This window comes from Tarenaya hassleriana, unplaced genomic scaffold (genome assembly GCF_000463585.1).
Source record: "Tarenaya hassleriana unplaced genomic scaffold, ASM46358v1 Cleome3, whole genome shotgun sequence".
Taxonomy (NCBI): domain Eukaryota; kingdom Viridiplantae; phylum Streptophyta; class Magnoliopsida; order Brassicales; family Cleomaceae; genus Tarenaya; species Tarenaya hassleriana.
The window spans coordinates 2203788-2227096 of NW_010966177.1; the positions used below are offsets into that span (position 1 = coordinate 2203788).

At 40.7% G+C, this 23309-nt stretch overlaps 7 protein-coding genes and 1 non-coding gene across 9 annotated transcripts; 3 read left to right on the forward strand and 5 right to left on the reverse strand.

Moving 5' to 3' along the window:
- Window positions 1–1602: 1602 nt before the first annotated feature.
- On the forward strand, window positions 1603–4555 carry LOC104818835 (serine/arginine-rich SC35-like splicing factor SCL28). Its single transcript, XM_010548609.2, has 7 exons — window positions 1603–1938; window positions 2104–2181; window positions 2450–2614; window positions 2715–2773; window positions 2900–2939; window positions 3935–4132; window positions 4225–4555. The coding sequence occupies exons 1-7, from the start codon at window positions 1763–1765 to the stop codon at window positions 4232–4234; spliced, it is 726 nt and encodes a 241-aa protein (XP_010546911.1). The 5' UTR covers window positions 1603–1762; the 3' UTR covers window positions 4235–4555.
- A 79-nt stretch (window positions 4556–4634) lies between these two features.
- LOC104818836 (NADH dehydrogenase [ubiquinone] 1 alpha subcomplex subunit 8-B) lies at window positions 4635–6405 on the reverse strand. The gene is made up of 3 exons (XM_010548610.2): window positions 6307–6405; window positions 5950–6161; window positions 4635–4962 (listed from the first exon to the last, which is right to left on the reverse strand). Exons 2-3 carry the CDS (start codon window positions 6135–6137, stop codon window positions 4830–4832), a joined length of 321 nt encoding a protein of 106 aa, XP_010546912.1. The 5' UTR covers window positions 6138–6161; window positions 6307–6405; the 3' UTR covers window positions 4635–4829.
- Window positions 6406–6513: 108 nt separating this feature from the next.
- Window positions 6514–7554, forward strand: LOC104818837 (50S ribosomal protein L33-like). 2 transcript variants are annotated; one of them, XR_772725.1, is made up of 2 exons: window positions 6514–6621; window positions 7055–7554. XR_772725.1 is itself a non-coding variant. In XM_019203253.1 (2 exons), exon 2 carries the CDS (start codon window positions 7065–7067, stop codon window positions 7239–7241), a length of 177 nt encoding a protein of 58 aa, XP_019058798.1. In that variant the 5' UTR covers window positions 6525–6621; window positions 7006–7064; the 3' UTR covers window positions 7242–7554. The 2 variants fall into 2 exon arrangements, 1 of the variants encoding a protein (XP_019058798.1); XM_019203253.1 differs by having other exon boundaries at window positions 6525–6621; window positions 7006–7554.
- A 2396-nt stretch (window positions 7555–9950) lies between these two features.
- TRNAP-UGG lies at window positions 9951–10022 on the reverse strand. Its single transcript has one exon. It is a non-coding gene; the product is annotated as a tRNA-Pro (tRNA).
- Window positions 10009–13998, reverse strand: LOC104818838. Its single transcript, XM_010548611.1, has 2 exons — window positions 13769–13998; window positions 10009–13201 (listed from the first exon to the last, which is right to left on the reverse strand). The coding sequence occupies exon 2, from the start codon at window positions 13081–13083 to the stop codon at window positions 10186–10188; it is 2898 nt and encodes a 965-aa protein (XP_010546913.1). The 5' UTR covers window positions 13084–13201; window positions 13769–13998; the 3' UTR covers window positions 10009–10185.
- Window positions 13999–14634: 636 nt separating this feature from the next.
- Window positions 14635–18172, reverse strand: LOC104818839 (bifunctional 3-dehydroquinate dehydratase/shikimate dehydrogenase, chloroplastic). Its single transcript, XM_010548612.1, has 11 exons — window positions 17914–18172; window positions 17355–17596; window positions 17146–17251; window positions 16837–17055; window positions 16405–16751; window positions 16221–16284; window positions 16031–16136; window positions 15786–15932; window positions 15487–15635; window positions 15105–15267; window positions 14635–14878 (listed from the first exon to the last, which is right to left on the reverse strand). Exons 1-11 carry the CDS (start codon window positions 18133–18135, stop codon window positions 14838–14840), a joined length of 1806 nt encoding a protein of 601 aa, XP_010546914.1. The 5' UTR covers window positions 18136–18172; the 3' UTR covers window positions 14635–14837.
- Window positions 18173–18598: 426 nt separating this feature from the next.
- LOC104820110 (serine/threonine-protein kinase RUNKEL) lies at window positions 18599–21693 on the forward strand. Its single transcript, XM_019203120.1, has 8 exons — window positions 18599–18661; window positions 18707–18796; window positions 19224–19276; window positions 19358–19433; window positions 19505–19566; window positions 19664–19742; window positions 19836–19892; window positions 20044–21693. The coding sequence occupies exons 1-8, from the start codon at window positions 18599–18601 to the stop codon at window positions 21691–21693; spliced, it is 2130 nt and encodes a 709-aa protein (XP_019058665.1).
- A 518-nt stretch (window positions 21694–22211) lies between these two features.
- On the reverse strand, window positions 22212–22548 carry LOC109116908. Its single transcript, XM_019203180.1, has 2 exons — window positions 22448–22548; window positions 22212–22368 (listed from the first exon to the last, which is right to left on the reverse strand). The coding sequence occupies exons 1-2, from the start codon at window positions 22546–22548 to the stop codon at window positions 22212–22214; spliced, it is 258 nt and encodes an 85-aa protein (XP_019058725.1).
- Window positions 22549–23309: the final 761 nt, after the last annotated feature.

Here is a 23309-nt window from a genome sequence, read left to right on the forward strand (position 1 = left end):
TATAATGATCAGGTTACAGAAGATCCGGCGAATGATTTATATATTTATTTTACTCCTCTCTCTCTATATATTTATATACTCGTGGTGGTCTAATTTGTCTTGATCCTTTACCCATGTCAAATATAATATATATTATCAAAGGCAAGTGGAAAACCCACTTGCCCGCAAAATCGGAAATGATTGTACGAAAAAATTATAGATTTTGTTTTTTGGGATTGTGTTAATAAGCGCATCATTCATTCCAAGCAAATGTTTTACCACCAATTTTAGTATTTTTTTTTCCAATCTCTAATATATACATACATACACGTATATATATATAATTAGATGTTTGTCTCCCTGTAATAAGGATGGGACGTATGGTAAAATTGAGATATTTTGGTATTGTCTTTTGATACAACTCGCTATGGGCAGCCAAACCATGTTGTTTTGTATTATTAAAGAAAACAAATGAAAGCATTAAATTAATACGATATAACAATTTTGAAACCCTAACGCCGTTTGGTCGTATTATCAAAATCTGAGTCATAGCCTACACAGATACAGACAGATGACAGATCCATGCAATGCATCCTCTCCCTCCTCCAAATCTCACCCTCTTTTGTCTTTTTCCCATCAATTTTTTTTTTATTCTATTTATTTATTTAATCTCGAATGTATTCCTAAACCGACTAATCTCGATGACAATTTGCTTGTGGTCAAGTGGCAGCCGCCACTTATACGTGAATATTGAAATGAATATTTATGAGTGTCGTAACCATTTGTTAAATATGGATATTATAGTAATTAGAGATAAAAAAAAAAACTCTCAATGATATCAGAAAATAGTGCATTCACATCAACAAAAAAAAAGGGGTAACGAAGAAGAAGAAGAAGAAATCTCTAGGTTTCAAAATAAAAATAGTTTTAGCAATTTTTTCACATTTTATTTTCAAATATGTACGACAAAACAATGATACTTCATATAATATATGTTTTTTTAGTTTTCAGAAGCTTAATACATACTCTTTCTCTTTATTGTTAAATGTAAGTTCAGAATTTTATATAAAAAATTAGGTTGAAAATTTTTATTTAATTGAAAATTACATTGTCCGTTTTTATATATATATATATATTCTTTTGTAAGAGTTTCTTGCGCTGGCATAACCATTCTCAAATCCCTGATTTTATAAAAAAAACGTATTTGTGACGAAAATATGGTAATTTTTTGAATCATAAAAAAACTATTATAAGAGATTATTTATCTAACCTTTTCAGATTCTTTGAAAAATATACTTTTTTTTTGTATGACTTGAAAAATATAGTTATGCCGAAGGTTTGGTAAAATCTTAAATTATAAAAAAAAACTATTCTCAACCTACATAAATCATTAAAGGGTCAAGAGATTTATATCATTAGAGAATAAAATTCAGCACTGAAAATTCTCGGCACCCAATGAAATCTCGATCGATTTATCATTTAATTAAGGGAAAAACAAAAAAAAATATTTCATTTTCAAAAACTAAAAATCATGTAAAAGATGAATATAAATGGGCCGTCAAACCCATTAAGGGCCCAATAGAACCAGCACGTGCTCATTTAAAACCATCGATAATTGTCGGTTTACTACATCTCCCTCCAAAATTCTCCGTACGCACATTTATCCTCTCCTGCAATTTGCGATAGGGCTAGGGTTTAGCGATTCGATTTGAGCAAAATCCTAGGGTTTATCGGCATTCGATTCAATTGTAAAGAATAAGACACGACAACCTGTTAGATTTCGATGGCGAGAGCCAGAAGCCGGAGCCGGAGTTACAGCCCCCGTCGCCGAAGCCGTTCGCCACCGCGCGAGCGGGAGCGCTACGATGAGGATCGCCATCGCGGACGCCGGTCTTCTGGCGACCACGATTCATCCGATCCCTCCGGTTTGCTCATCCGTAATCTCCCTCTTGACGCCAGGTCTCTCTCTCTCTCTCTCTCTCTCTCTCTCTATGGGGTGTGTGTGTATCATACGCTTAGGCGGCTGATCGACATATTTAATTTATCTACGAAGAGTTTTTCCTGCGGCTTGTGCTTTTTTTTTTTTCTTTCCGTTTTAGCAACATTTACTCTTTTTGTTGGCAGGCCGAATGATCTCAGGAAACCTTTCGAAAGGTTTGGTCCTCTGAAGGATATATATCTCCCAAAGAATTATTACACTGGGTAAGTGTCGAACTTCGTGGCCTTTGGGTAGATGTCAAATGTCAACAGTTTCCAATTCCTCTTGGTGTCAACTGGAGATGCTAGAGATTTTATGTGTTCTGCGTCGTGTCTGACTTGTGTGGATTCTGAGAAATGTTATTACAGAGTTTCGTGCTCACGACCCTGAGGCGTGAGATGGAGCTAGTTTCGAGTTGAAGCTTTTGATATTGATTTAGTGTAGAAGCCTCTTATTCAAAATTTCAAATTGTATAATTTTTCTGTGGGGTAGGGAGCCAAGAGGCTTTGGATTTGTGAAGTTTCGGTATCCTGAAGATGCAGCCGAGGCAAAACAACGAATGGACCACAAAGTTATTGGTGGGCGCGAGATAAGTATCGTTTTCGCTGAGGAAAATCGAAAAACTCCTCAAGAAATGCGCACAAGTAACCGTACGAGGTGACGACTCCATTATTTTCTTATCCGATTGTTCTTGTTAACGTAGCGTGATGCAATTAATTCCTGTCTTTATTTCTGACTCCTTTTTGGTTTAATGTAGTTCTCGATCTGGAGGCTATAACAGGACTTCGTTCAGATCACCGAGGCGTAGACATCGCTGTCAGTGGCATTTTGGCCTTTTATGTGTTATTTAATGCCTGTGAAGACAACTACAGTTTATGATCATAGTGGTGCTTACTGTGTACTTGGTAAAGTTCTCTCACTCAGTCTTTTCTTCTTGCACAGCTCACTCAAGCTCGCCTTCTCCTGCAAGGCGAGACCCGAGGTTCGAATCTTTACTTCTATGCAGCTTTGTTTTGCATGCTCTCTTTTTCCAAAATATGGTCAGGTTTTCTCTTTGTTTACTCATATTACTAATGCCACAGAATATGGGATCATTAACTTACCAAAAGCTATCCAAAGCTTGTCACTTTCTTGATGTTATTCATTTACAATTCACTTGGTACTCTAAATTTAAATAGGATTGGTCCTCATGATTTATATTGTCTGCTGGTATTGTTTTGAGAAAAATATCGTCCGAGTTAGCAAAATTTGAGAAAAATATCGTTTTTGGTTCAAATCCTGTATCTGGCTTTTAATCAAGTGGGCCAGCCGCCAGCTTTGGTTTGTTGGAATGATTTTTCATTTTGTGAACGCTTGTTTCTATTCATAAAGAACAAATCATCTAATCTTTGTGGGGAACGTCATGGGTGCAATCCTTGTATAAGTAGCTCCATGAGTTTGACATTTGTTTTTTGCCTATACAATCCAGTCACCCTGTCAAATAGTGAATGAAAAGCTTATAGTTGGCCAAAGAAAGAATGATCTTCAGAGAAACGGAGCCATTCAAAGTTTTTTACAGAGTAGAGAACTTTGCAAAGAGTGTAAAGAAAGATAGGGTTGTGTTCCATAAAGTTGGAGAAAAGAGTGCTTTGAAGCTTTATGGTGCTGATCAACCGGTACGGCATTGTAAGACCATAAATCAGTGTCAGGATACGAATTACGAGTTGTCAATGTAATTTTCCGGAATCATGAAAAGGGTGGAAGGTAAAAATTCACAGTTTTTGATCAGTTAGAAGTGGATGGGTGTGAATGCTTTATTCTCACCTCTATTTTGTTTTATTTTTCTCTTCCTGGTTCTTGTTTTGTGAATATCAAAAGCCTACTAATTTACTTTCTTACATATTTCTAAAAGCTTGTGTTGGACTTTGATTCATTGTATACGGGTATGGTTTCAGTATGTGGATTTCTTATTATGTTTGTTTTTTTTCGTTTGCGCAGGCATAGGGAAGTAAGAGCCGACTCTTCACCCTCTCCACGAAGGTCGAGATCAATGTCACGTTCCCGTTCGCCTAGGGACAATGGATCAAACCACATGACCCGAAGCCCGCAGCGAAACAAACGCAGCCCCCGAGAGGAGAGGGACCTTACTCCAATCAGGACACGCAGTCCGTCGAGGTCCCACTCTCAATCCATCAGGTAAAAAAGTTTTCGGGTAATCGGGTAGAAACCCATCCTAAATGTCGTCGCACAGTTTGACTGGTGTATTATTGTGCTCTGTTTTGGTGCAGTCCTCGGTAGATCTGTTGTCGGAGATGGATGGATTTGTGAATGCTCTTTGGCTTTGGCTTGTGAAAGCATGGTTCGGACCAAAGGTCTTGGAAACGCTTAGGTGTGGACAAAGTATTGAGTTTTTGGGGTTCCTGCTAAGATGCGTTCTGCTCTGTGCCATGGATTGTTACTTCTCTGTCTTTTCTTTTTCGGTTCTTGCTTTTGTGTTTCCCGAATTCACTGTTTGAATTATCTTCCTGAAGACAACTTCACGTGTTTTTCTTTCTGCTGAATTAGTTTTGATTTTGTTTTTGTAAAAGTTTGCCTTCATTAGTTCCGATTTGTATAATACGCAACTGCCATATATGTATACATATATACGGAGTATTTTACTTCCTCAACATAGATTGGTAGATCTATAGAGTCCTGCTAAGATTAAATTCGCTTCATATAAAAAAAAAAGATTCTGGGTTTCTGACAAATTTGGAAGAAGGAAATGAAGAGAACAGAGATGGAAAGGTGGCATTAGAAAAGAGTATCGCTCATTCAAAAATGAACACTCTGCTTATTATAGAGAGGACGATTTTGGGAGTGAAGAGAGAGACGAATCCCAACTTGCCTTGTATCATTCAAGAGGGCAGGATTTCTCGAAAGCTTGCTGCTCATTCCGACACAAGTCAAACTCGTTGGTGTAGTAATACATGCAACCCGCGTACGCATCCATCTCTTTTGTGCACTTCTGGTGAATATCTTTCAACCTGCGACCCAATCCATTTGATTAAGAAATAAGAACTTCCTTCCATATGGAAGGTATTTCGTTCAAATGCATAATGTCACCATTATTGAACTTTGGATAACCGACAAGCAATCTTCTACCGAATGGACTTAGTGGAGTAAAGGGTTAGCCAGTCTCGAGGCTACCAATCTGTCACTTGCTCTCCACTGGGCTCTAAACTCTACAGACGTTAGGCAGTATGTACAGATCTAGAGAATTCTACGGGTATAGTATAAATGTCCATATCCAAGTTATCTTGGTTGATGCAGACTATTGCATGGGGTTGCTCTAATAGATCTCATGTGATAAAAACGAGAAAGTAAACAACAAATAGAATGCAAATGCCGAAAGACCGATACTTTTCAACTTCAAACAAGGGATACATCTTCAACCAAGCATCCAAGTGAAGCAAATGGTTACTCCTGAGGAGGTTCCAGTCTGAAGAAAAGAAGTTATTTCCTACTTGACTATACCCTATACATCGCGCCGAAGTTTATCCATACTTGACAAACATCAGGGAGTTCTATAGTCTTACGGTACTAAAACAGCCAACAGGTGGTCAGTCCTTGGGGTTTTAGGGGATCCATTTTAAGGAAATGGTGACGTGAAAAATGTACGATACGAAAGTTTTTTGCTTGACATGAACCTCATAGTCTCATACCGACAGGAATAGGATTGATAAGAACCCGAACTCTCTTTGTGTTACTATGGCCAGCGAATACTAATCATTTTCAACTTTTTTGGATTATTTTGTATGAGATTCCTCTACGCCTAGACCTATCTCACAAACTTCAATGACAAGTGATTTCTGAGCCGTAGATTTGCGCTTACATTCTATCAGGACCTTAAATCTATATCTCAGTACCCACTATCTTCAACAGACAACACACACACACACAGAGTGATGGTTATGCAAATGCGATCAACGAAAGTTGCAAATCAAAGGAACGAGAATGAGGTAGCTACGTACAGGCCAAGCACACAGCGAGTGACGTCACGGCCCTTGTCAAGGCACTTCTCGGGGTTAGGGTCGCTCTTCTTGCATTTGAGGAATGCGACGTTCTCCGACCTGCACCTGATTCCGATGTGCTTCGCCGACGCCGTCAGAACCGCCGACGTTGGGATCGGGTTCCCTGTCGTGTCCACCGCACTCGCCATTGTTCAGATTCCCAAATCCCTAATCTAAATGAATCGGAAAGAAAATCAAATCCATTCACAATACAAAGATTAGACAAATCCTATGCAAACAAATAACAAAAAATTCAGAAATTCACACTAAACTACGAGAGATTACAAATGAATGAACAAACAACGAAGCTTGTCTCACCTTTTCTTCGGATCGACTTTTGGGTCTTCCCTACTGTGAACAGCTGAAGAGAGAGAGAGAGAGAGGGGCATATGTGGGAGAGAGAGAAAGTTCAATAGACAAAATGGGCCAAATTGGGCCCAATAGAAGATCAATCGGCCTATATTAATGGGCTTGTGTGATCAATGAATTATACATTCTGGGCTTCATTTATGAGCCCATTTTCTTCGTCCAGGCTCAACTCGGTTTCTAGGGTTTTCATTTGCTTCGCTCCCGGGGATCCTGCGAGCTCTGTTCTCTCCGCTAGTGGAAGTCGAGGAAATTTCTGGTGAACTGGTAAGAAAATTCGATGCTGCGGTTTGCTTGCAGGTTTAAGGGCTAGATAAGTTGGATTAGTGTGTACGAAATACACTTACTTTGCGTTTGATTTGATGATTTTTATTGTTGGTGATCCATGGTTCTGCATCTGTTAGCGTGTTCAATCGGTGTCGTTGCTTGAAATTCGATGTTACAAGAGATGCGTTTTGTATGATTTGTTAAAACGATGGAAATTCGTAATTTTTGTGGGGATCAAAACGTTGAAACTTTGAATCGACGCTTAAATGTGGAATTTGAGATGAAACGAGAATGACGAGCCTTTCCGGTTTTTGGTCAAAGATAAGCCCTAACTGTTTATGCAATATCCTTTTTTTTGTATGAAATTGTGCAACTTCGAAACAGGAATTGGCCCATGTGACCATTTGATCTCTTTCTCTCATGATGGTTGTAGTGAGTGAGAGATGGGGGACAAGAAGAAGAAGACGTTCATGTTCATCCGTCTGGTCTCGGCCGCGGGGACGGGATTCTTCTACGTCAAGAGGAAGAGCAGCAAGAAGCTTCTCGAGAAGCTCGAGTTCCGGAAGTACGACCCCCGTGTGAATCGCCACGTGCTCTTCACCGAGCAGAAGATGAAGTGAGTTTTAAGCTTTCTGCTTCATCCAAAACCATGGCGAGTTGCTCTCGTTGTTCAACAACTTCCCAGTCTGCTACTCCTTTCTCCCTTAGTTTGGATCATTCACTTTGAGGGTTTAATTTCAACCCTTCACGCAATCTGGTTGGATTGTGATTGTAATCTCTCTCTCATGCCAATCTTATTAATGGTTTTTATTTTTGCTGCTCTAGATTCGGGAAAAATTGCTATTAGATTGTTTTTTATAATGTTTGAATAGTACATCACCTTGATCCTAATTTTATTTGGGATCTACCTTATGGATTCTTAGTTTATATTCATTTCAGTTTTACGTTACCTCTTTCGAAATTTACAACAGTTCTACATCGTTTTTAATTACATATTCCCACGTAAGTTTGGATTGTTAGTGATTTCATCAATTTCAGGATTAAAAAACAATGTTTTATTTAACCCAAGCAAAGTAAATATCAATTTCTTCATCTAATATGCTGAATGAAAGGCAGTGAATGTACTAAGATGGGTTTTTGTTTTCTTTTCCAAATTCAATTGTATAGTTTCAAGTTCGTAGATAGAGTGGTTGGTGTTTGATGGCATAATGATAATGTCACGTCACGATAGATTTGAGTGTGTTGAAATTCATTGGCGTCGGACGGCAACAGTCCACGAAATGATTTGACCGTCTTCGGGGGGTTAGTGGACAGAAGAAGTGATGCGACATCTCCCGCGCCAAACCCATTCCTTTGTTGTTCCGACACATCATCATCATTTATAATCACATTGAGATACATTAGGGATGCGATCAAGAGCCTATCTTTCGTTTTAATCATTGTTCTTACCACTAATCTTGAAAACAACAGAGCCAAAAACAAGCTTTGACAGCCTATGTCGTGGGTGTTGCTGTTGTTGAGGGTTTTCCGTATCCTTATTTCTAGGAAATCTAAAACTGGCCCACGTATAGATTGAGCCTGGAATTTGGATGCATTGTTTTTTTAATTAGTATTTAAATTTGTTGAAGGTTAACATGTATATCATTCTAGGTTTAAAATTATAGTTTTTTTTAAGTGGCAGATGCTAGCAGTCTCTATTTCACCTGTCGAATTATCCAAATTTAAATGGTTTAAAATTATAGCTTATAATAAAAAAAAATCGTATGAATCCTTGTTAACTGATATGAAAATCTAAAGAATACAAAAAAAATTCCTAGTTATCTAATATAAAATCAGATTTGATATAAATATGATAAAAATTAACTAATTTAATGGCCTAAAATGTTCTGATATTCATTATGTATCTTTAACCGAAAATAAAAAAAGATGACGGGGGTATGAACACGAAAATACGACGGGAAATTAGGAAATTAGGGTTTGGTGTGCAAAGATGTGGAAGACTAATTGGGAAAAAGTTGATAGGTGAAATGAAAAGGAGACCAAAGGAAAGTTCATGGATTTTGAAAACATGAAACCTAACAACCCCATCTCACAACAAAAATAAAATAAAATAAAATATTATGCTTTTTGGAAATTATTTGGGTTTAGTCTTCTTTCTACTCATTGATCACCCACCTCGGCCCACGCGCTCCCATGTTCATGTATTCACATGTAACATGCAACTAAGACATATCCATGATGTCACATTTAATTTGTTACATCTTAACATGTACATATGTATATGTTAAGAATTCTATCTATTATTAATTCTACACGAATAAGTTGTTTGTATCTGTTTGGAAACAAATATATTAATATATAGAAATCCTTGACGTCCAATACATATACACATGCACACTATATATATATATATGTATATATATATGAAGTCTAAAGAAAAAGACATTTCTACAGTCAATAGGGATGTTTAGGCAAAACAACTGCCAAAACTTTAGTCATCACACATATATTATCACAAATGTATATCTACAGTCTATTATATATATATATACACACATATAGGTGCAGGTGTGTGTGTATAAGTGTTGGTCGGATGCACCACTCCCGCAAGGCTTACATTAACACTATATACGTACTTCAATGGATGTCTCTCGTTTCTTCCTGGTAGAAGAAACGGGAGATTCCGACACGTGTTTCTGGTTTTCCGGCGAGGCTGACGGCGAAGGCGACGAAGACACCGCCGAGTCATGCAACTGCGACACGATTGACCGTCGAGACATGATGATGATTCTCGAGGCTAACTGCGACAACGATGACGTCGACTCCGCAGTAGTTTCGAGTTACGAGGAAGATGTCGAAGGCGGCGGAGAAGAGACGAACCAGAGTATATCCGGCGCCGGAAAAGCTCTCACGCCGGCGGAGGACGACGGCGGAGGAGGAGGAGAAGAAGAGGTGAAGAGAAGGCGGTGGGGTAGTGACAAGGAAACGATAATGGAGGGGTTGGAGGATAAGCTCTTCTGGGAGATGTGCTTCGCATTAGGCTATCCATGAAATCTCTTGCAACACGCAACGTTCACTCTGCATATATACGTATATACATGCACGCAAGTGTACACGTATACACGTATGTACACGTGCGGTATGATAAGTGGAAGCGAATATATATGTACAAAAACAGAGGAGTTATTTTAAAAAGGAAAAAATGCGGCAGCGAACACTCTGTGCCTGGGTTGTCCCTCGGGTTTTTGTACGTTCTCTATCTTTGCTTATTAATATTCAATAAAATGACAAGTGATTTAAAATCTAACATTTTTCTTAGTTAAAAAAAAGGGGCATTCCGAGAATCGAACTCGGGACCTCTCGCACCCAAAGCGAGAATCATACCACTAGACCAAATGCCCTTTATAGAAAGTGCAAAAGGGGGAGAGTAACAACAAAAGTAGGAATGTTAACTCGGCTAAACAGAAAACACAAAACAAATCCCAGTGAATTTCATTACTTGAATCTAAACCCCAAAAACAAAAACCATAGATTGTGCAAAATTCATCATCATCATCAAGAGAGTCATGAAGTGAAGAAGTTTCTCGCCAGCGCCTTGGGATCCAGCTCCATGCACCCTCTCAGAGTCCCTCTTAACCTATACTTCGGCACTTTATGCGACAGTCTCATCAGCTCTGATCTCGGGAACGTCCTTCTCACCCCACACCCTCCTCCTCCTCTCTGGAACACCGTACCGGCCCTGCCTACTCGCTCCATCACCATCACCTCCACCCGGCCCTCCTCCACTTCGACCACTTCCACTACGTCGTATTCCCACTTCTTCAAGTCCGACACTTTTATCCCGTCGCTCCAGTTCTTGTACATCGCCCACACCTCCCCTTTCTCGGGCAGGACGGTGAACTCGCTCCCTCTCCCCGAGGATTCCGCTTCCATCCGATGCGAAAACACGGACACATCGGTCACTGTGTGCGACGGACCTTTCGTTAAGCCGAAAGTTCCGCACGAGACGGGGATGTTTCCGTCGCGCCACTTGACGACGCTCGCTGGAAGCCGTTTCGGCTCTAGCCAGGTTATCTGCAGTTTAAGCGCCGGATTCTTTTCCACTCTCTGAATCTTGGCGTACTGCTTGGGCAAGCCGTCGTCTTTCCCGTACAATGCCCATATCTGGCCGACTTGAAACTTTTCCTCCGATTTATCAGCATCAAAGTCTTTGAACCGGGGTTTAGGAATCACGATACCATCAGGGTTTGAAGCCGGAGAGCGATGATCATCTAGGGTTTCCGATATCGGGCTTGAATCCACCACCGCTGGAGCAGATATCTCTTCAGTATTTTCTGGTAAAGCTGCCGGGTCGAGCTCGTACGAACCTTCCGGCACGTCTTCCCTTTCATTCCCAGTCAATCGGAATGATGGGACACTGTGCGACCACCGATACAGTTCATGAGCCGGAATCTGAATTGTGTCCGATCCAACTGTCGGCATCCGACAGAAAACACTTGTAAAGCCTTTCACTTTACGCAAGAATGCAACAGATACGCCAGCTACGTCAGAATGGTCTGATAAGATCTCAGCAAATTCATACTCGTATTCGCGGTGAGAATCCGGGTCAGTAGACCAGTTGATGTCCCAGTTCTTGAAGAGAGCCCATGTCTCGCCTTTTCTCGGCAATACCCTGAAAGGAGGCTTCTTGTATCTTTCTCCATTGGAAATCACGTGAGAGAACATGGCATGATTCACCGTGTTTTCAGTCATTCCAAACCCGAACTTGCCAACAGCAACGGGCAGATCTGCGTTAACCCATGAAATTCCACTGTCATCACCTGGTTCTTCCTCTAGCCACGTTATACTAAGCTTGAAACGGGAAGCAAAAACCTTTCTGATGTAAGCGTAGAACCGAGGCATTCCATCACGAGCATCGTAAACAGCCCAGATCTGTCCAGACACAAACTTGCTCTGTTTCCTCAACTCACCAAAGGCGTTGAAATCTGGATCAGCACATTCCAGATTCCTTGGTCCTTCTAAACTTGAATCACTCTTAGAGTCACGACGAAAAACAGAATTTTCCTTAGAGGCTCCCACTTGGTCGATTTCTGTTTCCTTAGAGTTCTTGCTCTTGTTTATACCATTTGGCAAGGTTCCATTACACGAACCGTCCTTACACGATTGCTTTCGGGTTCTTGACTCTTCAGCCGCTTCTGCTTCCCTCTTTTCCTTGGACCCTCCTTGATTGATGTTTACAAAGCTGCGCTCATTGTCGCTCGAATTCTCGTTATAGGAAATGTTCCGCTTTCTACGCAGAGACCTCCGAAGGTTCTGTCCCCCGACAGATCCCAAACCTCGTCCAGCCATAACATCACCTTTCTTTTCAATCATAACTTCTTCAGACTCGCCGACACTTTCACTATCAGAACTTTCACTGGATTCAACAATTTTCTTTCTCTTTTTGTTCCCACCGATGTTTTCAGCGCCAACCTTAGCATTACAACCAGAAACAGGTGTACCATCTTTTACGGGATGATACAAGGAGGATGTCTGTGGATGCTTCTGCTCTACATTTGACGGATTTTTATTTGAGACATTTTGGTGTCGGGGAATACCAGAAGTTGCTTCGCCCAAACCTCTCGCAGTACAGCCTGACACAGGGAAACTCTCCTTCCTAGAGAAACATGAGGCAGAATCTTCCGGATGGTTCTGCCTTGCATTGCAAGCCCCTCGAGTTGGAACATGTTTTGGTTTGGGAAAGGAGAAAGTTGTTTGAACCGAGTTTATGGCCCTTGGAGCACTTTGAAAAGGGACTTCAAATGTTGTAAAACGCCTTTTGCATTTCTGACAAGTGACAACTTTGTTGACATGTACCCTCGGGTATTCGTACCTCATATGGCAAAACGGGCACAAGGTCCAAAATCTTGTACCGCCACAGAAACCAGCTGGTTGAGCTTGAGTTTTTCGCTGCTGTTTCTGGTTCTCGGGTCTGAATCCTGTGAAGTTGTTCCCAGTGTTCTGACTTGTCCGAACAGCATTCTGTGCATAACATGACGGTGCTCCTGCAGGTCTGCTCCCGGTTCTGCGTTTCATGTCATAGAGTGACCTTTTATCTCTGTCCAAAAGTATTCTCTGAGCTTCGGCGATCAATTTAAAGGCAGCTTCAGCGCCGGGGAGTTTATTTTTGTCCGGGTGAAGCAGAAACGCGAGCTTCTTGACCTGTTTCTTGATAGCAACATCGTCCGCCTTTTGATCAACCTGAAGTATGCCGTACCAATCCATCTCGTTACCAAACACCTTCTCTGCTGCAGCAGAATGCACATCACACACCATCATCATGTGGGAGATATTCTCCAGGTTGCTGTCCAGCTTTTGAGCCCTCACCACAAGCCTCCGAGCGCCGGTAAAGTCTGCCTTTTTCATCAAACCCTCGGCTATTTCTTTGGCCCTAAGAGCCTCATCTCTGTTGATGTTCATCATTATCACCCAGAACCGATAAAAGACACAAGCCCCCAAGAGATTTCCAAACTCAGCGATATATTCCCTCCAAACCAGAGATGAAGACAAGTTGGCTTTCAGTTTCACTTCTGTTTGGTTCCTGAAGAAAACACCGATCCGGGTCAGGTTTGCGATATGGTTGAAAATATTTATGCTACAATTACAACTTTCCGGATGATTGGTGTGGTAAGCATTAATGCAGAGAAACATATTCATACAGAGCTTACATGAACAGTACACACTTCAACAGCAAAGCAGATGCATATACATACATGATACATGTCTACATATTTATGTATAAGATGTGGATCTCTTAGACATTCAACGGTCAGATAATCGAAATACGCAGAACAAGTGAAAAGCAAAACCTTTATATTTATTAAGCCCGCAGAGAAAAAAGGACATGTTGTGAAATTCGAACCGACACAGCCTTTTGTATCACAGAAGTCGAATATCGGAATCGGAGAAAGGAAAAATACTTGGGAAGAACGAAAACCCAAAACCCTAGAACAATCGCAAGCATCCAGCGAAAACCAAGCAGTCATATTCAAACTTGAATTTTATAACCAGAAAAAAAAAACAGAGCAACGGTTCACTGAAGGACACGTGAGAAAACATATAAACAGTTCAAGAATCAAAGGAACAAATATGTCGGAAGACGAATTACCCAGAAAACGGAGGCAAATCGTCGAGAGCAAGGAAGAACAGGAGAGCCGCAATCGGATCTGTCTCGAGAATGGAGAATGGGCAAAATACGGACCGGAGAGAGAAGACGGAGCCCACCTGGATTTTGGAGGAGAGAGAGAGAGACGGAGATGAACGGACGGAGGAGAGAAAATGCTCCGGCGAAGACGCTCACGTCGAAGCGGTGCAAGCCATCCCGCCTTTCCACTCAAATTTCTCTCTGCCTCACTGAGAGGGAAAAACGATATAGAGACGATTTATACACGTCCACGTGGCGTTCTTGTAATTCCCAGAAAATTAGAGGTTACTTTTTTGGACATGTATTTTCTGATATTTACACACACGCCCTCCATTTCTTATCAAATTTTATTTTTAAAAATACAAATTTTCAGTTTGATATTATATATATATATATTGATTTGGATATATAAAATAGAATTAAATAATGTTTTATTATATTTAAAGCGAATAATATCTAAAACGGATTGGTTATAATTTTATTTATATCAAATTAACTAAAAAAATTATTAGAATACCAAAATGCAAAAATAATTGAAACATCAAATTGAAAATGCATGTTTATTAAAAATGACGAGGAGTAGTAAATATTTCATTTCTAGAAAAATTAATAGGATAATTCGTGGCAAAACAAAGTCGGGATTTCGATAGAAACCAAGAACAACCCTTTTGTCCAAATATCATGAAATATATATCTTCATTTATCTTTTTTTTTTCTACTTTCACATATGTCGGAAATGTGAAGCTATATATCTCAATTTCAGGCTAGAATATGTTTTTTTTTTTGTCAAATATTGCAGAGTATGTTTATAATTATACGTATAATGCATGTAAACGAACTTTTTTTTGTTCTAAGAAAGAAAGGCAAACACAGGGCGTATTATTCAATCACAAGCTTGTAAATACAGAGACCAGCTATTATGGCCGCACAAACAATATTCTCAGATTTTTTTTTTTGAAAACTTGAAAGAAAAAAAAAAAGGGGGGGTTTGATCATATCTTTGGAAGTACATCTTCAACTGCATGAGAAATCCTCAGTACTTTGACATGATTTTCCAGAAGAGTTCCTTGGGAGCTGCAAAAAGAGCCAGTTTACGTAAAAAGATCAATACATACATACATATATATATATATATGTACATGTCGGACCATATCATACAAGAAACACAAAAACGCCGACAAAAGTTTTAGTTTTTCACACAAAGGTTCCAACTTTACTTCGCAAGAAAGAAAGTGTAGGGTTTTTTCTTCGGTAAATATTCAGAGTGTAGGTTCTTCATCTTAATGGGTGGGAGTCTTACCGGGCAAACCGGTGAAAATCTCGAACTGCTGGTACGCCTGCCGGACGAACATCTCTGAACCGGAGACCGTTTTGGCTCCGCACTCTTCTGCTTCCCGTAAGAGTCGGGTGATTCTTGGAGTATATACAGCGTCGAACACCAGTGCATAACGCTCCAACGCTCTCTGCAGAACAAATTTAAGAGAGAGAGAGACTTTAAAGAAAGCCGGGTTCTGTTCCATAAAACTGGAGAGAATCCTTTAGTGCCTGGCATGCATTTTACGAAGGATGGTAACCGAGATTAAACACAATCTTCAATCACGACAATGGAACTTCGATATGAGAGGGGTTGTATGTTATTTCCAATGGGAAAAGAAAAAGGAAGGAAAACTAAGAGGGCAAACCTTGGGAATGGGAGTCTCGTCGACATTAGGCTGCATTCCTATAGATGTGGAGTTGGCGAGAACCATGCCATCCTCCGGGTGGAAATCCTCTAACTCCACAAGAGACAAAGCTACACCTCCAACTGCATCGGCCAGTCCTCGAGCTCGTTCTTTAGTAACACATGACAAAGAACTAAAGTCACAACCAGATCGAATGAGGGAAATGACAAGGGATAATGCCAATGCCAAGGATTATGATACAAAAAAAAAAAGACAGTAATGGTGAAGCAAAACGTAGAGATTTAGGAGCAGATGTTAACCATATGTCCGATTAGCAATTACAACTTTGGCCCCTTTTTCCCTGGCACCATAAGCAAGGGCCTTGCCAGCACCTCCAGCACCAATAATCACCACAGTTTTACCAGCTAACGGTGAAGAAGAAGGTGAACTGTTTGGATCAATTGAGCCTGTAAGCAGAGGGGAACTTTCTTTCATGGAAACCGAACCTTCTCTACAAGGGAGTAAGAATGGAAGAAAGCAAAGTAATGAACAAAGGATATATTACGTAGCCCGTCCTCAATAGCAGAAATGGAACCAAAACAATCTGTGTTGTAACCAAGCAACTTTCCATCACTTTGTCTCCTCAGTATAGTGTTCACAGCTCCTATTGACTGCAACATAACAAAATGATTCTCAATGCAGCAGTGACTAGGGTTACTAGAACGATCATCTGGCTAGTTATTAACGAGTCAGACCTTTGCCAATGGCTCAACCTCATCGCAACATTGCAGGGCTGCTTCTTTGTGAGGAATTGTACAGCTGCAGGTAAAAGAAATTTCTGTCATTCGCCACAAAGATACAGCTCAACAACTGTGACCAAGAAACAGAAAGAAGATACCCGACATTGTAAAAGGTTAAAACGTTACTATGGAAGATTACCTGAACCCAGCGAAATCAGGGGATGAGTATGTTTGGAGGAAGTTTGCGAGATTATCAACTAACAGGTGTACATATACCCCATTATAACCGACTGATTTGAACGCCTGATTATGAACAATAGGCGATTTGCTGTGACTGACAGGCTTGCCGATAATTCCATACACCTTTGTATCAGGACCAATCCCTCTAAAGTTGTAAAGATCTAACAAATCCTTAATTGTGGGCTGACCAGGCGCAGAAACTTTTCCAGACTCGAGGGTTCCGAAAGTCAAATACCCACCAAATTTTGAACAAAGTATCCGAGACATTAAACCCCTCTCGCCCATGACAAGCCCAATTGTAGGAACCTGAAAATGGAGTAAAAAAGAACCAGAACAAATGAGTATAGAATGCTCGAGTTCACTTGTAGTCAACAATATGTATGGTACTTACTTGAGAGTTTGAGGTTATTTGGAAAATGCGTTCAACATCTGTGATGTCTACAGCAGTTGTAGCAATCTTTACTATGTCAGCTCCAGTGGCTCGAATCCTTGAAACGAGACCATTGAGATCCTCAACGGAGGGAGTATTCTGATAGTTGTGGGATGAAACGATGACTCTAAACTTGTCAGGCTTCTTCCCGTGAATTGACTTGATGAACTCACCAGCAACCTTAACATACAAATAATCAGAGTGATTAGCGTTAAACCATCTCTCTAGAAAACCAAAATCCTTTGGGTTCAATGGTGACTACAGAGTAACCTGAAGCTCAACATCAATGTAATCAGCTCCCAACTCCATGGCCAGACGAAGCACGTCCTGCCTCTCCGTTTCATCGCCTTCATATTGACCACCCTCCCATTTTGGTCTACCAAAACAAAAACCAAGTCAATGGCTTAATCAGGATTTTCGTCCAGAGAAGTTCAAGATAAAACATGGCAAAGTTTCAATCTTTGCACACACATACACACCTGTAAGTGAACAGAGTGGGTAAAGGAGACTGCTTTATAATGGTTTTCAGATCTTCGTGTGGGTTGAATGTCTTGAGACTATCTAATCGGATTTCCACAAGGTCCGCACCCAATTCTTTGGCTTTAAACGTGTCAGCCACCATCTTGTCTACCGAATCCGCCATTACCGGAGCACAGATCAAGCTTGGATTCTTCCTAATTTCTTCATTTCCAACCTCCTTTTCAGTAGAATTCGAAGCAACCTAAAGGCTCAAACAGGATACAGCTCACAATTCTTTAGCCTCATCTCAAGTTGTAAATTCCAATCCAACAACCCAGCAGCAGAACTAAAGATATCAACTTTAATTCAGAGCTTATACATTGATTAGAAGAAAATAACGAAACCAATTTCCAACACGAAGAATCGAGTTCTTCATCTGTAAACTCCAAAAACAAATAAAATATTTAAAAAACACCGACACTTTTCCGATGACCATTGTCACTCCGACGTCCTCGCGGAATTTTACGAGAAATCAGAAAGAACCCGGAATAGAAAAATCTAAAAGGAAGAGTCTTTTACATAGACATTGGTCGGCTCCATGGTTAGACGGCGCCGGCGATCGGAGAAGACGACCGAAGCTCGGGAGTTACCGGCGAACCGGAAAGAGAATCCGGCGGAGAAGCCGTTGGAATTGAAGCGGAGAGAAGAATCAGCGAACGGACGCCGGAGGTTGGTGAAGGAAGGGGAAAGTCCCCTCTCGGCGACCACTTGGTAGGTGAGAGAGGTTGAAGCAGCTGCCATTAGGCACAAACGGGAAAAAAAAATTGGTCTTACACTTTTTTTTTCCACATCCTTTGGAATTTATAGATTTCTCCCTTTTATATAAACCATAAAAATGAACCATGTTAGGTGAAGCAGAAGGAATGGGCTTTATTAGGCCTATATTGCTAATAGGCCCAAATTTAGTTGTCGGAAAATGAGACGTTACGTGAAAAAAGAATCCATAAGTAAAATGGGCCTTATTGGGCCTAATGTGTTGATCGGCCCATTTTAGTTTGAAAAAGAAAAACGAGACCAGCGCATTTTCAAATTTTAGCATTTGAACGTTATCCCGGTCGCCTTTTTCCTTAATCTTAGGGTTCCATTTTTTTCAATTTTATTTCTCCACATTTTCCCTCTCTCTCTTTCTCTCTCTCATCTTGAATCTGGTTCGACGGCAAAAGTTTCCCCGGTTGGATCTCCGGCGAACTAAAGATCGGAAGCCATGGCAAATGCTCGGTACTTCCCAATTTTGCTTTACTGTTTCCCAGATAATCTTTTGTTCTTAGTGTTTTCGATCACATTTCGTTGAGCGGTTTCGCATCTTTTGCAGACTGTTTATAAAGGAAGGAAGAAGAAGACGATCGAGTATTTTGCCTGCAAGAGCGTGGAAAAATCGCACAAGGGAAAGGTTCTTCAAGAGGTAATTCGTCTTCTAGCCGAAATGCGTGATTCCCGTGTCGCTGTGTCTGAAAGCGGTCTGCTGATATGCTTGAATGCTTACTTTTCCCGGGAATTTTTTTGGGTTTCTCGCGATTATTTTTATCGGATTCTCTGCTGATGAGTTTAGTTGCTATTTCACAAGGGAAGGGTTCTTCAAGAGGTAATTCGTCTTCTAGCCGAAATGCGTGATTCCCGTGTCGCTGTGTCTGAAAGCGGTCTGCTGATATGCTTGAATGCTTACTTTTCCCGGGAATTTTTTTGGGTTTCTCGCGATTATTTTTATCGGATTCTCTGCTGATGAGTTTAGTTGCTATTTTTGGACTCTCTCTGCAAGTAGAAAGTTGTGTTGAATTGTTTGGGCTTCACATAGAGAATGATGATTTCTTAATTTATTCTTGTCTTTTCAGGTCAGGATTCTTCACTCCCTGAATCATCCCAATGTACTGAAGTTTTATGCATGGTAGGTAGACCTTGCTGACATACTTGAATTTTCCTATGGTATATGTTTTTTCTTCTAATTCACTTCTTCTTATGGTCTTAGGTATGAAACTTCAGCTCACATGTGGTTAGTTCTCGAATACTGTGTTGGTGGCGATCTCAGAACCTTACTGCAACAGGTCTGCTTTTGGTCGGATTCTGTTTAGTCATGAGTATGAAAAAGAGTTTACTGAATATGCTTGTAATGCAGGACTCCAAACTGCCAGAAGATTCCATCCATGGCCTTGCCTATGATCTTGTCACAGCTTTGTTGTAAGTTTCTTTTTTACCAGTCTGTTTTCATGCTATTCCTTCTAGATGAATTTGGAAAATGTTCTACCTTATGGGCATCCTTCTCTGAACTTTTCAGATACTTGCATTCGAAAGGAATCATATATTGTGATCTGAAACCATCAAACATCTTACTTGATGAGAATGGACATATCAAGGTACCAACACGTTTGTCCTTTTCCTATTGAGGCATGGAGTTTGTGACGACCTATGATTGGATTTAAATGATTCTAATGCTGTGTGCGATGCAGCTGTGTGATTTCGGACTGGCAAGGAAACTGGATGACATTTCCAAATCTCCTTCCACGGTAAACAATTGTGGCTGTCTTTTATTTTAGTTGCTATGTCTGTGTTGTACTGATCTGAGCACTAGAGGCATTACAGGAATTAAGATGTTCTGATTTAACTTAAAACTTTATGTTGTCGATTTTTTACACCTTTTGAGATGCTTTGCTTCAGGGAAAACGTGGTACACCTTATTATATGGCTCCAGAGCTGTACGAGGATGGAGGGGTCCATTCTTTTGCTTCTGACTTATGGGCACTTGGCTGCGTGCTCTATGAATGTTACACAGGGAGGCCTCCTTTTGTGGCTAGAGAATTTACTCAGCTTGTGAAATCAATCCATTCAGAGAAAACACCTCCTTTAACAGGAAATCCAAGCCGTTCATTCGTGAATCTTATTGATTCTCTTCTTGTCAAAGATCCAGCTCAAAGAATACAATGGCCAGAGCTCTGCAGTCATGCATTTTGGAGAAGTAAGATTAATGTAGTGCCATTGCCTCCTCAGCCTTCTTTTGATAATATGATTGGAATATATACAAAACCATGTCTATCTGAGCGTAACGGGGAGCGACCAAACAAGACCCCTCCAAAATATCGGGAGAAAGATGCAAAAGGAGGTTCAAAACACGATGAGAACTCTATTTCAGGTTCGAGAGGGCATCAGACACCAGTCAAGGGTACACCAGGTGGTTCTAAAACACAAACAAAGCTTCCTAGCAAGGCAAATGAGGAAAAACAAGGAGGTCGTCTGGGTGCTACCAGGCAGGTGAATATCTTGAGGTTGTCAAGAATCGCAAAAACAAATTTGCAAAAGGAGAATGAGAAGGAAAACTATCGGAGGCACTTACCTAATAGCAATGAAAATTGTGCCGAGGTCAAGATTGAGAACACTGACATGGAGCTTGATTTTGAGGAAAACAATGATGAAGAGGGACACGATGAATCAGATGGACCTGAGAGCACCGCCTCTGCACTTAATGAAAGACCTTCAAGCCGAAATGGAAATCAGGCAGGACAGGAAGCAATAAGCAATAATGTGCCAGTTGATGACGCGTCCACTAATGAAACACCAGCCTTGAGTGAAGCCGGAGACTGTCGCGAAGAACAACCATCTGAGCCCATTGAAGTTGCTGCCCTACCGAGTGCTAGTCCTCAACTTAAAACTCACCGTGGCAGAGACGTTAGTGGGTTCGCTATTAATCCCGATTCTGCTAGATCATCTAATAGCCTTTCAGACATCTTTTGGCATATATCTGATCTTGCTGTTAGACCTGTGGTGCCCAGCAGGAAATCTGACAGAGAAGCTATGCCTTCTTTTCCATTTGAAGCACCACAGGCATCTGATTTCATTAAGATGTCAAGACAAGAGCTGGAGCCACTCACCAATAGGATCATAACTATTTTAACTGGTAGCAGTGCTGGCATTTCAGAGAAACAGAATGTGATCAGATACCTTGAGACATTGAGTAGCAATGCTGATGCAGCCAATACCTTGACCAATGGACCAATCATGCTTGTGCTTGTTAAAGTTCTCCGATTGTCTAAGACCCCAGCTTTCCGGGTCTTACTCGCTTCATTAATTGGTTTGTTAATTCGACATTCTACTGTTATAGAGGATGACCTGGCAAATTCTGGAATTATAGATTCTCTCACAAATGGCCTCAGAGACAAGCATGAAAAAGTAAGAAGGTTTTCCATGGCTGCTCTAGGTGAATTGCTATTCTACATTTCTACTCAAAATGAGCAGAACAAGGATTTGAAACCAGCAGAATCCCCATCGAAGGAAAACCGGTTATCATCTGGCTGGCAGGTTAGCTTCCTGTGATTGTTATCTTAAAAATGGATTGTTTGACATATAATTCCCCCTCATCACATATATCAAAAGATGCTTGAAATAGCTGCTAAACTGTTCTTCCTCATAATGTTCTGCCTTCCTGTCGGTTCCTATTGATGCAAATTACTTGCTTTCTTGGAACAGGTTCCAAATGCTTTGATCGCTCTTGTGTCATCTGTCTTACGCAAAGGCGAAGATGATCTTACACAACTTTATGCTTTGAGGACAATAGAAAATATCTGCAGTCAAGGACCTTGTTGGGCCACAAGATTCTCCAGCCAAGATTTGATAAGCAACTTGTGCTATATTTACAGAGCAGCTGGAAAACAGGAAAGCATGAGACTGACTGCAGGATCATGTTTGGTCCGTCTCGCACGTTTTAACCCTACTTGCATTCAGTCCATCGTAGAAAAGCTTTCGCTGAAGGAAATAGCTTCGACTTTTGTCAAAGGAAGTCCACGGGAGCAGCAAATTTGTTTAAATCTTCTCAACATGGCTATGATTGGAAGTCATACATTCACAAGCTTTGGAAGGCATCTTGTGGCCTTGGCAGAGGAGAAAAGTCTTCTCCCCAGTCTGCTATCCATCATAGAGCAAGGGAGTGAAGTTCTTAGGGGCAAAGCTCTCCTTTTTGTCGCATTTCTCTGTAAGAGTAGTAGGCGTTGGCTGCCACATTTTTTCTGCAGTTCAAGATTTTTGCCTGTTGTGGACAGACTGACTAAAGAAAAAGATAATTTCGTGCAACAATGTCTTGAGGCATTTGTAAACTTGGTCACCTCCATAGTACCAGGTTTGCTGGATACAATAACCAATGATATCCAGCAACTGATGACGGGAAGAAGACATGGGCCCATCTCTCCCCTTAACAGCCGAGCTCCTCCAAAGACTAGTGCGCACTTGTTCCCTATTGTCCTTCATCTACTTGGAAGCTCGTCGTTTAAGAACAAGATGGTAACTCAGCAAGTGCTACGTCAGTTGGTAAATCTTACGAAACTTGTGGAAGCCTCATTTCAGGTCAGTAGCTGCAAATTTGCTGTGCCTAGTTTGTTATTAGTTTCTGTCTCTCTATCATAGATCAACAGTATGCTCTGTTTCCATGCTTCTTGTTTCTAATTTTGGCAGCAATGGAATTGGTTCAGGAATCATAAATCTAGGCATCTTCTCCTTATGATAAACAGTGATCATTGATTCTCGTATTTCGATTTGAAGACGGAAGATGCAGGATAAATTACAATTACACAGACCAAAGTGTTAAAAACTTTCTGGATTTTCTTATTAGTTACTACAAATGCACTCTTCAATTCCTCATTGCTTGTTAATGATTTGCAGGGAAGAGATGACTTCAGGATAACCCTTCTGCAAGTTCTGGAATGCATAGCAGAAGACTCGCCTCTGGTAACCCAGAATGCAGAAATTTTCATCAGGGAGATGCTTCCGAGTCTTGCTGCTATCTATAAAGGGAACAAAGATGGGGATGCTCGATTTCTCTGTCTGAAAATCTGGTTTGATTCAATGACAATTCTCTTAACCGAGTCCTCCGGCATTGAGCAACGAACATCGGAGGATCTGAAGTCTGTATCCAACTCTCATTTCCTCCCTCTCTACCC